This window comes from Ahaetulla prasina, chromosome 6, assembly GCF_028640845.1.
Source record: "Ahaetulla prasina isolate Xishuangbanna chromosome 6, ASM2864084v1, whole genome shotgun sequence".
In the NCBI taxonomy this organism is placed as follows: Eukaryota; Metazoa; Chordata; class Lepidosauria; order Squamata; family Colubridae; genus Ahaetulla; species Ahaetulla prasina.
The window spans coordinates 70,958,913-70,972,168 of record NC_080544.1 but is presented as its reverse complement, the minus strand read 5'-3'; the positions used below and the strand labels follow the sequence as shown (position 1 = coordinate 70,972,168).

Genomic DNA, 13,256 nt, shown 5'->3' with positions numbered 1-13,256 from the left:
TGGAATTGGGGACTTATGAACATATGTGCAACTGATTTTGCCCAACATGGCATAAACCTGTAGTTTTTTCTTTGATCCCCTACCTATAAACAACAGTAATTAACTGTGGTCTTGAAACTAAGAAGTTGTTGAATGTTTATGCAATTATCGATCTCTGGTTTTCAGCTTATTTCTTACAAAATACCCACACACACACAGTTCTTTTTTCCTTCCAATGTACCTAGAAGTACTGAATTATTCCTCTCCTGCTTCCAGTTTATTTCCTTTCCTTCATCTCTATTTTTTTCCTTTGAGCTTATTTACACTATTTCTGAATTGTACACCATGTCTAAATTTGCTGGCAGTGGGGGTTGTAGATTTTTTCTTTCCTTCCTTCCTTCCTTCCTTCCTTCCTTCCTTCCTTCCTTCCTTCCTTCCTTCCTTCCTTCCTTCATTCCTCAGCAGCAATCTGCATCTTTTCAGAACTGTCCTCCTTTTTGTGTGATACAGTCTCTCTCTCTCTCTTTACTCATGTAATTTCTTCTTGCCCGACCTTCCCTTCACAGCATCCAAAACTATTGACAAGTGCTAAAACTTAATTGAACAGCTGGTTCAAAAGTTTTGGTTTGCAAGGAAAATGCAAGTGGAATGATCAAAGGAGAAGAATATGTATATTTCCTTGAAGCATCCCTAAGGACATTATGTATCCAGATGGTCTTTCAAATGAATCTAATATTTTCTGAGTGTCTAGAATGTACTCTACCTCAAATCTTCCCCATTTCCCCCTGAAATAGGAGAAGGCGACAGAACAATGGTGCACAAAGAGCAAGAGTGCATTCTTATACCAGAAAGAAATGGTGGAAAACACAGTGTATGCTTAGTGTGGCTGGAAGTTGCAGTAAAAAAGCTACAAGGTTGGCTTGTCAGAGGGAATCTAGGCATGAGGAAGGGACGCTTCTTGTAGAAATGCAGACATGATCTCTAACTACTATGGGAGACATAATTAGGTGATAATCCCTAGTGCTGCCGTGTAACAGGGTGAGCTCCCGTTGCTTGTCCCAGCTCCTGCCAACCTAGCAGTTTCGAAAGCATGTAAAAATGCAAGTAGAAAAAATAGGGACCACCTTGGTGGGAAGGTAACAGCGTTACCACATGACCACAGAGACGTCTTCGGACAAAGCTCTTCGGCTTTGAAACGGAGATGAGCACCGCCCCCTAGAGTTGACAACGACTAGCATGTATGTGCGAGGGGAACCTTTACCTAATTGTCAGAGAAGCTGTAAAAAGTCTTGAATGTTCCAATTTTATTTTGGGTATAAGTGGAGCTGCCTGTTATTCTTGGAGAAACAGGATATCTTTCAAATTTAGTGGTAGCATCTCGAATAAAAAGTTGAACTTGGGCAGCAACATCATCTTACACATTGCAATTCTACCAAACCAAGACAACTTTAACAACTTTGACAGAGAAAGATATTGAAGGATATCAGAAAAAACTGGATAAATTTTGCAACGGTGGCAAAAGACCTAGATTAGTGAAGAAAATGTGGTATCAAAATCAAAAGGAAGGTGGATTAGGAATCCCCAAATTATTTAATTATTACTGTGCGTATGGTATCCGGATAGTGGTAAAAATACTTAAAGGTGAAGATAACTATTGGAGAGATTTAGAGTTAAGGGATATAGAGAAATTTGGATCAAGGTGGTTTTTAGATAAAGCAAATTTAAAATGTGTAAGTAGAAGTTATTGGTTAAAGGGATTAAGTAAAAATGTGGAACAAATTTGTTAAAATTTTAATTCGGATATAATCTTTTGGGGAGACAACTGAATTTGGCCGATTAAAATAATATAAAACGTAATGAAGTGATTAAAGAGGAAAATATAGAAATTATTAGAGATTGGATAAAAGTTATGGGAAATGAAAGGAGGAATAAAGAAATTATTGAAAAATTAGGGTTAAGTTGGTTTGAAAAATACAGATAGAAAATGGACAAAAAACTAAAGGAAAATTATTCGATAAATAGGTTTGAAACTGAATTTGTATATTTAGGATCTCGGATTATGAAAGATGAAACTCGACTAAAGAGACGCGTTAGTGGGGTTTATAAGATGATAAATTCTGTTGAATTATTACAAAGCGTGGTGAGGACAGATTGGGAAAAGATCTTAATATTGAAATACCAGAGTCAGATTGGAATGTGAATTGGAAGAGTAGAATTATGAGAACTTTATCTATAAGGATTAAAGAGCACAATTATAAAGTTGTTTGAAATGGTATTTGACTCCAGTAAGATTGTCACAAATGGATAAAAAATTAGTAAAAATGTTGGAGATGTGAGATGGAATTGGGGACTTATGAACATATGTGGTATAATTGTGATAAGGTTAAAAAGTTTTGGCAACAATTGGAGAAAATGATATTTGAAATGATGGGGAAAGTAATAACATTGAGAGTGGAAACTATATTATTGTTGGTAATTAAGGAAATAGAATTAACAAAATATGAAAAAGAATTGATTAGAATTATGATTATAATAGGTAGAATTATAATAGCTAGATATTGGAAACTAGATGTGATTTTTAGAATAGAAGAGTGGAATTCTGAAATGTGGAAATTAGCTTTAAATGATAAAATGACATGTAATATTAAAATTAGAAGTGGTGTGTATAAAGAAGATATTTTCTGGAAGACTTGGAAACCATTTGTGGACTTTGCACTTGGAACATTGGACGCTTCAGTACCTGTACCTCGAGAACGTGGATTTTGGCAATCATGAGGATATATCCGAAGACCCAAATCTTCCTTTTATGTATAGCACAAGGGTGTAATAATGTTTTTTTTTGTTGTTGTTTGTTGTAAAAAAAGTAATAATAAAAAAAACACAACAGGATATCTTCAGAGCGGGAGCCGTAGAGTTTTTCAGGAGCCACAAATAATAATCATAAGTTCTCTTTTCTTGCACACATTCCTGAAGACCTTCCTTAAAACACTATATTTTTTAAAAAAATTCCATTCTACATCACCACTGAATTCCTCTGTCTTTGCATACAATATTCTCTCTTCCTCTTTCTGAACTAGACATGCAAAGTATTTCTCTTTGATTTTTTTTTTGTTTGTTCTCCAGATTCACTTTAACTGAATTCAATGGGTCATCTTCTCATGGGGGAAATTTCTAGTTTTTCTGTCTGCCAGCAGCCTTATACCCATACCCATTCTTCTCCCCAAGCGAGACAATGTCTCATGGGGGGAGGGGAACCTTTAGTTCTTGTTTCCATCCTGCAATTAACTGTTTAGCATTTTAACATTTTAAACTTTACTGCAATCAGATGAGTTGCACTGGTAGCAGTAATTCACGCACTAGTAATCTGAACAGTGGAATTTAGCAATCATCTCACTTTGAATTTCGCTAATGAGAAAATGCTGGACTGGGAAATCGGACAATCTAGCAGGAGTTTATATTCATATAATTCTATTGGCTTCTTTCATATCAAGTAATCAAATTCACAGTGTTTGTCACGACATAGAAAGCCAGCCATAGTTTAAGATATGAATACTTGATGGAATACTTTCTCCCTTATGTATCTGCTAGAGGGCTCAGATCTGCTGCTAGTCTCTTATTATGGTGCCACACAGTTACAAAAATTAGTTTATGCAACTAACTCAGAGAGGATAGGTTAAATATTAGCACAAACTTAAAATCTATTTGTTCAATGAGACCTCTGTTTTAATTCTACTGGTGTTTTCTATATTTCTGCTACCTCATATTTTTGTTGTTTTAGGAATTCAAAAATATTTGCTTTACTGAGTTTCTAGTCAGTTGTAATTGCAAATAACTCCAGGTAGCATACATCTGTATTACATAAGTCAGATTAAAACTACTTGTATATATTAAAATAATATCAAAACAACAGTTGCACTATGAATCATATTATCAGTTGAGTCAATCCATATACTTTCCATTATTGGAGAGAATAAGCTCACAACTTTCTAACCCCAAGGCCTGATGGAATAACCATGTTTTAATGGGTTCATGGAAATCTAGGAGGAGCCATTCAGATATCAGAGAATGCTATTTCATGAAAGTAGGCAGCAGCTGAAAAAAACATCTCCAAGGAAAGCTAATTGAAACATTATTCTTTAAGTACATAAAAGGACCATGGCAGTCCTTTCAGTTTAGATCACAAAGGCAAAATATAGTTCTTTCTCTCTTCATTCCCATACATTTTTCAAAGACATTGTAAATATATTGTCAACATAGGTCTGTTTAGACATCTCTCAAGGCAAAAGAACAGAATCTGGTTCCCCTCCATTCCTGCCTCTTTTATCATCCAACCATCTCCAAGGCTGCCACTTTCATTTATTTTCATGCCCTTGCCCTATTTTGATTTTCTGAGCAATATGACTTGCTTTCTGCTGTCCAGTTTGTCTTAGATTGTCTTCTGCTCGCCTCATTTCCATCGGTCAAACTTTTTATACTCTTCTCTTTTTTCCTTTACTTTTTCGTCTGTTCTTAGATTCCTTCTTTTATTGTCTCTTCCCATTTTGCTTTTTGTGTTCCCTCTTTTTCAGTCTTCTTTCTAATTACATGAATGTACATTGTATTAATATTTTTTTATGATTTCTGAATGTTTCCAGCACTGAGGAGCGTTCACTCTAAGACTCTAGTGGGACAAAGGACTTATAACTCTGGCAAGCTCTCATGATACATAGAAACCTGATTTAACAACATATCAAACAATAGTTAGTGATGTGAAGACTTGTCTTGGATGGTTTGCTAAAGTCATATTCCTAAAGTGGATGGGTAGACAAGCTTTGATAGAAAACAGGTTGGCAAGCTTTGATAGAAAATACATTTGTTTTAATTTAGCTTACATAAAATTATTTTTTGTATCATTTATCATCTTAATGCTTAACAATCAGCTAAAGAGCTATTTGTTACTAAATGCCACACTGAAAGAACAATATTAACAATAATGTATGGTCTATGGTGATGATATGATGTCACGAAATAGTTGGGAGCATCCAATTTGATGGTTTAGGGAGTTTAAAGGACCAAAGTTTAGGGTAACAATAATGAAAAAAATGGCCCAATTGGAAGGTTTTTTTAAATAGATAACATTTATTTGATTTTATTCTTTTGAGTAAAAATGCCTTGTAATCAGTTGCACTGAAGTTCAAATAAATCAAATCCCATCATTACTAAAATGTTACAAATCATTATTACAAATATGTTATAAACTCAAATGCCAACGTGACTGTTCTATTAATTTTAGCTAATTAGATTATTATTAAACTGATGATTAAACTATTGATATGTATTCTTCAAAAACAAATCCATCAGACATAAAATATATGACAGATTCTATTTTATTTTTCCTGTTCACAGGACAGATAGCATGTTTTTTTTCCTACAATTTGTATACAGATTTCACATATTAATTTATTCAACAGAAAGACATTATGGATTCAATAAAATTTACTATCAAATTACTAACAATCTTACACCTGAACCTATTTATAAATTGAATTAAATTATTGAGAGTACATAAATAACAGATTATACTGCAGGTCTTATTTTCAGATGTGAGACTATTGAAAAAAATCATAATTTTTTTATTGACGTGGTTTGCTAAATAAGTAACATTTGTTTTCTTTGTGCTTCTTTTCAGATGTTTTTAGTGTGAAATCAGGAGACAGAAATGAAACCATACTAATAATGGAAAAGACGGACACCACATCCACAGCCACAATAAAAACATTTTCCATTTATAAAGGGGACAGAAATCTGGGTACTCAAGCATCAATGTCTTGGTTCTTTAAAATTGCCAGCCTTGCAGTTTGGTGGCATTTTGTGTCATAGCTGTATTATACTGCAGTAACTATGCAATTTCTGTGCACCATCATATATACCTTCAGCCTTATCCAAGTGAAATCAAACTTAAATTGGTCTCCTAATTCTATGCTCTAATATTATGTGGTATGTTAGTTTAAGTGCTAAGTATTAGTCTGGGACTGGCCACCAGCAAGCATCAATTTATACACATTGCGTCCACTGTATGGAGGTTTTTTGGGTTTGTTTGTTTCTTTGTTTTGGTAACATCTCAACTACTCAAAATAGAAAAAGGATGAAGACAGAAGATTTAAATAGGTTAAGTTATTGTGATAGGTACAGTTAAGAATGTCCTAAAGTTATACATTAATATGTTGGCATTTTTTCTCTTTTACTTGTCAGATATTGGACTGTTGTCTTCTTGATCTTCTATGTTCCTTTAAATAATTGGATTTCATTTTACATGCCAATAATTTATATCTATAGGGATCTATGAATGTTATAAACAAAATTGTAGTATGATCAAATTCTGGTCAAGGCATCATACCATGCTTGAATTTCTTTATTTCTTTTCATTAGATTGTAGAAAGCATATGGTGTATTTAATGTATTATTGTACTGTAGTTCTTTTAACAATTCAGCAATAAATAGAACTACTTCCCAATTTTTTAAAAACCCTACAGAATAGTTTCCCTGCTCATGTATTTCTTTATTATTTACCTACAATTTTGTGATGTTGCAAATACTTGGTGAATTAAAAAGAGAGGAGACTCTTACATGACCATAGCAAAAATGGTTATTGTCTTGATGTTGTATAGCTAGAATGAGGAACCAATACCTGTGCTATAATCTTCTATACTGTAATATTAGCCAGCATGATTAGCAAGAAAGGATGCTGAGAACCGCTGTTAAGAAACATCTCTATGGCCACAGATTCTTCATCTGATCTATTGCCTATATTGTATTTTTAAAAAAGCTCTGATGCAGGTTTCTCATCAGGTACATCTGGATGGACAATCAGTGGTAGCATGCAGCTGTCATAACTTGATGCAGTTATTTGACTTCCTTCCTCAGTCAATAACAAAGTTCAGTGGTGTAATTTGTCACCAAAATTTGGTGGAACCATTTGACTGTCCTTCAGCATAAACTCATCCATTGAAAAATTATCTACTGCAGGTCGTTAAAGTTAAGTTTAAAAATAAGAAATTTCTTTCTATCTCAACTGCATTTTGTAACTGCCCATTGCCTTACCATCCAAGTGCAATATGTTCTCAACTTGAAAAGGATTGCTCAAGTAAATAGAACAGCTTTCTGCAAAACATCAATTCAGATCTCTGGAAATAAGTACTTGTACATTCCCTGCTATTGGTTGCTTGGATGAGAAAGAAAAGATGGGCAGAAAGAGAAAAGAATGTGAGAAATGGGGGGGGGAGAGAAACAGATATGCCATAAAAGGGAATCCTTACTTGTTTGAGGGTTCTGGCTCCACCCATCAATTACCCTTTGACATCACATTATAAGACAAACAAAAGAAAAGAAATGGAATTAATCAGTGGTGGGATTCAGCCAGTTCGCGCCCCTTCGGGAGAACCAGTTGTTAACTTTCTGAGCAGTTTGGTGAACTGGTTGTTGGAAGAAATCATTAAGGCAGAGAACCAGTTGTTAAATTATTTGAATTCCATCACTGCAATTAATCCATTCCTTAATGCCCCTCACAAATAAATGATTGGGTTTATTAGGATTTATATGCCAGCAAACTCACTGTTTTATGGATGTTTGCAGAATCCCCCCTTTTATACATTTTTATGTATACTACATGGAATGTGACCCAAAAGATACACTTTCTTTGCTGCTACTAGCACAATCATTTTCATCAAACTACCAGGGAAAATTTACCTCTTTTATCCTGAAAAATAATTTTAAAAAATCTGCAGCTTCTGTTTATGATGATACGCTATGAGATAAAAATATGAAAGAAATGTCAATTTATAATGATACCTTCTGTTATTTAATATTTACACTCTAATACTTATTTTGAAGAGTATTTTCCATGTTTTTTATAAATGGTCTTTTTACACTTTCAAGAAAATTAATGTGTTTCATAGTATGGTAAGAAATTACAATCCTATTATTAATTAGATGGAAGAAGGCTAATTTGAGTAATTTTACTTCAATCCCAAAATCTACATACTGCAACCTCAGCAGAACTAACCTTTACAAAGAATCCCATTTATATTTACTGAAAATGCCAATAACTCATATCACTAGAAAGCTGTTTCCATGGTAAAAGTAATTTCTGTGTACAGTTTTAAATGGTATAATGTAAAATATTTGCTTTTGATTTACATGTATGATATGCATGTGTACAAAAATTACTGCAACCATTTGATTTGCATAAAATGTGTATTCAGTCTAGTATACCAATCCTAGGTATTATCTGATACGTTTAGGACAAAAACATAAAGTACAACAGGATGGGCAACCCTTGTTGCTGTTGGAGTTCTAATGTGCACATCCTTTTTTGTATAATGTTTTCTTTTATTTGCTTTTAATAGTTTTCTTATATACCTTACAGAGCAGGATAGAGCACTGCTTTTAATGACTGATGGGCTATTTTCAGACGACTTTGCTCTCTTAGTTTAAAATTAAGTTACAATCCAGCTAAATCAAACACTTTGTCCCATTGAATAGAGCAAAACATTTAATAATATAAAATCTGTTCCATTCAAAAGAAATTTAAGAATGCTCAATTGCTGATGAAATTGCACAATAAAGTTTTAATTCTCATAGAGATGAATGACAGATATGAGACAACACATGCCATAATCTTAAAAGGCAGAAGCTGTTTTTTTAAAAAAAATTCCATAGTCATCAAGCCCTTCTGTCTGCAAAAAAGTAATTTTATCTTAGTGCATGGAGTAATGATATCTTGATGAGAGAAAATGAATGGAAACTGATGAGAACAAGATGCTCTCTTATAATTAAGCTCTACAGCCTTACAATACCCAAGAAAATCAATCTCACTCAACAAATATCAACCATCCTTCTATTATATCAGATTCTAAACAGAAAATTTCTTTGGTAGTATTAAACAAATGCTTAGAATATTAAATTCTCTTTCTTGAAGGTATCCAAAATATTTCAAACCCATACTGAGAAATCACTCATAATCATTTGAGAATATTTAAGCTTTAGTCTTAATTTAGTGAGCATGTAAAAAAAACCCACTAAAATTCATATTTTGGAGGATTGCATCAACTGTTATGGTGTACTGACAGGACATAAGTAGGTACTTCCTACTTTCTTCTAAATAGCAAATTCACAGTAATTAAATGAAAAGTACATGTCACAATATCTGATCAACATTAACTGGCAAATTCATGAAGTATACCAAAATACCATTGAAAAGCAACTATATTGTTTTACACAGGCAATGCATTAAATTTATATGTCAGTGTTAATGCAGTTTGCATTTTATCATTACCTTTCACCTTTTTCGCTCTTCTCATTAATTCAGTAAGATACTATTTGTACTTCATATAACACTGCCACGATAAAAAAAATATTTTGTTGTATAGTATAAGCAATTAACATTTGCTCACTTTATCTATTAGAAGGGGCTATATAATTTGTCCACTGTGCCCTTTCTGTGCACCTAATTAGAATCAGTGTGAAACTCTATTCAGGTGATAAATATTTAATTGGCGGACCCAGGAAGCAAACAAGGAACATGCTCTGTATTTTATACAATTTTTGCAGTCATACACAATTAATACGCTTTTCACCTAAAATGATATTTTCTCATGAAATGCATTTAAATATCTATGTTAAATGTTCTTGTTGTGGTCTACAATAATTCCAACCTACCTTGTTTACATTATATATGACTATATTTCTGTCTTTAAAGCCCTGTTTGAAGAGCAGGACAAGTGGAGGATTCTGTCCTCTAGATTAGAAATAATGATCCTGTGGCAACATCAAACATTTTCTACAGGCCACATTGCTTTAAAACAGGGGTCTCCAACCTTGGTCCCTTTAAGACTTGTAGTCTTCAACTCCCAGAGTTCCTCAGCCAGCTTTGCTTTAAACCACAAGTCTTAAAGGGACCAAGGTTGGAGACCCCTGCTTTAAAATTCTTTTAAGTGAGATATGGCCTTAGCAGTGCTGCCTCAGATATTGGAGCAAAAGTTGGAATAAATAATCCAAGATACCTAGCTATGCTATGATCCCAGTGGATCAACATAACTGCTCCTTCCAACATTTAATCTTAAATTCTTACCAGGAGTGCCAAACATTTACTATCAATTATTGTATGTAATATGCATTTATATGAATATTCAATTAGGATATAGAATTACTATATGCATAAATTATGTTTCTGCTTGTTCCTGATTTTTATAGATAAAAATATTGTCTGTGTGAGTTTCTAAACTGTATGACTAGCTATTTTATCATGAAAATAGAAAAATGTCTGTTAGAAATTATAGGGTAAGGAACAATTTGACTCCATAAAAGGTTTGGCCCATATCTTCTGCTGGGTCTAAACCTAGTCCCATATTTCTATCAAAGGTTTCTAAACATTTCCAATACAAGCCAGGAAACATCCATGCTTCTTTAAGTTTATCAAGCTCTCTTGGGTTTTATTTGCTTGTTTCTAACATATGCCATTATATTTAAGCTGGGCATATCACACAATGCATTCTTGCATCATGGTAGCCTGGGCAAGGTGATAGCAATCTCTTACAGTTGAAAATGTAGACTGAGAAGCAATGTGCTAGCATGATAGAGCACCTGGCAATGCCTGAGGAAAAGATATATAGCAAAGTTTGTTCTTTGAAATTCAGAAATTCAAATCCAAAATCTAAAATTAATTCAAAACAAGAGTCTTTAAGACATAGCGATTTCTGTGTTCCTAGCCTCAGCTGTTAGAAAATTCATGGCCTCTAACTATTGCAACAGTATAAATAGCGGAAGAAAAATTGTGTCAGTGATTCTGTTGATTGAAAAGAGTTTGTGCTAATGTATACATCCCTTTGAGTACTGCATACAAAATGATTGTGTCTTATTATTACTAATACCTTTAAGAACTGTGATATAAGTTATTTTCCAGGTTAAAGTCTCAACAAATAGAAGTTAAATGTTTATGTATCTTCTTTCTCGTAAGATCATTTTTCTCCTTGCTTTTCATAATTATACATATAACATGAGCCAGAAACTTTAAATTATGTTTCCTTTAAATTTTATTTAATCTATCTTATTGCACGTTCCCTGAAGTATATTTTGTGCATTGTAGTGTATAAAAATCACAGCATTTGTGTGATTGCCCTCATTACCCCCTCTATGGAAACAGTTACCTTCCTCTTCCTCCTTCTTCCATCTGTTGTCAAAAAGCTCAGAAAAAAATTAGGATGATCCTGGAGCCAAGCAGTCATAGTGAATTGTAGATTTGGGCTGAATAGTTCAGCTATATGTAACTCTGGCAGGGGAAAGAACTCCAACAGTATGCTAAGCATATATGGGAACAACAGAATTTATGCCTCCAGGAAGCTTTGCAATGGAGGCTATTGTGCAAAACTTGCCTAGAGTTCAGGAGTATATTAAATTAATAGAGTACCACATATTGATTGTATGGCTCTCATTTACTTAAAAGTGCTGTCATGTGTGTCAAATCCAACTAAAAAGGTATGCATTTTCCAGAAAACCATTTCCAATCCTAATCAACAAGATGATTCTTTTTATTTAACTGCTGTGACACCTGGGTAGAAATGTAGTCACATTTTGTGTCTGTGGCCAAGTAAAATGTTTGCTGTTTCATATCCACATCAATGCTGGGATCTTTGCTTTTGATATAATCCCCTGGATATAGGCACTGCTAAATATTACATGCTTTTGCTGTCAATATTTGTACAAAGCTCATGTAAACTTTGTCTGTATCATTGTGATGATTTTAATTATGCCACATTTTGATTTGAATTTTGATTTCCTAAAGACCATCTCTTACTTTAAAATAGCATTTTGCACAGGGAGGGCCACAAAGACTCGCTCACAATCATTTGTTTTTTTAATATCAACCCTTGAAAGTGGAGATATAAAATAGGCCAGGCAGAAAAAGACTGGTGACATTGAGAAATGTGCAATAGAAGTCTGCAGAATTAGAAAAGGGAAGATTGCAGTAATCTGTGACACAGATATGTCTATGAATCATTGTGAAAAAAAGTGTTTTGAATTGCCGTCTTGAATTGCCAATTAATATCCTAGAAAGATGCTATATTACTGATCAAGAAGCCTTTATGAAGAAAACTTAACATCAGTAGTTCATTTCAATGGCCTGCTATTTTGCTATCAAAATAGCAAAGCATTTTTCTGCATTCGGTTTTCCTGAATGTCTTCATAGGCTTTCGTTGGACTAAGAGTCCTTAATTGTATTAGCACTGCAGCCAGGCTACAGGCATATCTGACTGAGATGGTGTGGGGTTTCCTGCCTGGGCAGGGGGTTGGACTAGAAGGCCTCCAAGGTCCCTTCCAACTCTGATGTTATGTTATGTTATATCCCTGTTTTTTTTTCTTTTGTTTAATAATTTTTCACAGAAATTTATTTGGGCCTGTAAATATTTTTGATGCTGTTACTGATACTTTATATACTGAAACTTTGCCATCTACCCTATTCAAATGCTGATATGTTCTGAACAAGGGCACTATATATTGTTTCATTGTTGTTTTTTGCATATGGAATCTAAGTTTTAAAATAATCAAAAACCATTGTCATAGCTGTGTTGAAGAAAGAGACTCTGAAGAACTGTAATAGTGTGATGATTTGTAAGTAAAATAATTTCTGTAATAAATAATAAACACTAATAAAACTACTGGAGGTTTTATAAGTTTATTAGCTCATGGAACGTAATTAATTTTAAATGCATTCCATTGATGTCTTATGATGCAATTTTAGGGTGTCAGAGACAGCATGCTAGGAGTCATATGATTTTCAGATTTCTTTTATGATGTCACAGCCAATTTTTATTCCTCCCTAACCTCTGTGGCTGATTTTTTTTTTTATGTAGCTGGAAAACTGTTCAAATTGGCCTATTGGACAGAAATGAGATGGGAGAGATTAAGGAACTGGAAGTTCATAAACTCCCTAATGTCCACCAACCTTGTCCAAGACGTAACTTGAAGAGGAATCAAATTAGACATTTGAACTACATCTGTTCCATCTTTTTGTAACCAACTCTGAAAAAAGTCAAAAGCAGAATAAGGGAGGCAACACACAGAGAGAGATTTACAGGTTTTTTTCAGAGTATAGTGAATACAGTCAAAATAGCACCCATGATGGTTTAATCAAGGCTTTGCCTGATTTTTATGTGAGTCATGCGTGGCATATATAAAAAACAGACTATGCTTCAATCACACTGTCACAGCTGCTATCTTGATATTTTTACTATACCCTGCAG

At 33.8% G+C, this 13,256-nt stretch overlaps 1 protein-coding gene across 2 annotated transcripts in view; it reads left to right on the top strand.

Annotated features, from left to right (window-relative positions):
- LOC131200775 (glypican-5-like) overlaps positions 1-12,671 on the top strand; it is a 406,607-nt gene extending 393,936 nt beyond the window's left edge. For both annotated transcript variants that reach the window (XM_058188024.1, XM_058188025.1), the window contains one exon: positions 5,648-12,671. In XM_058188024.1, the coding sequence (XP_058044007.1) occupies positions 5,648-5,838 (191 nt within the window). In that variant the 3' untranslated portion in view covers positions 5,839-12,671. The remainder of the gene's footprint in view (positions 1-5,647) is intronic.
- Positions 12,672-13,256: the final 585 nt, after the last annotated feature.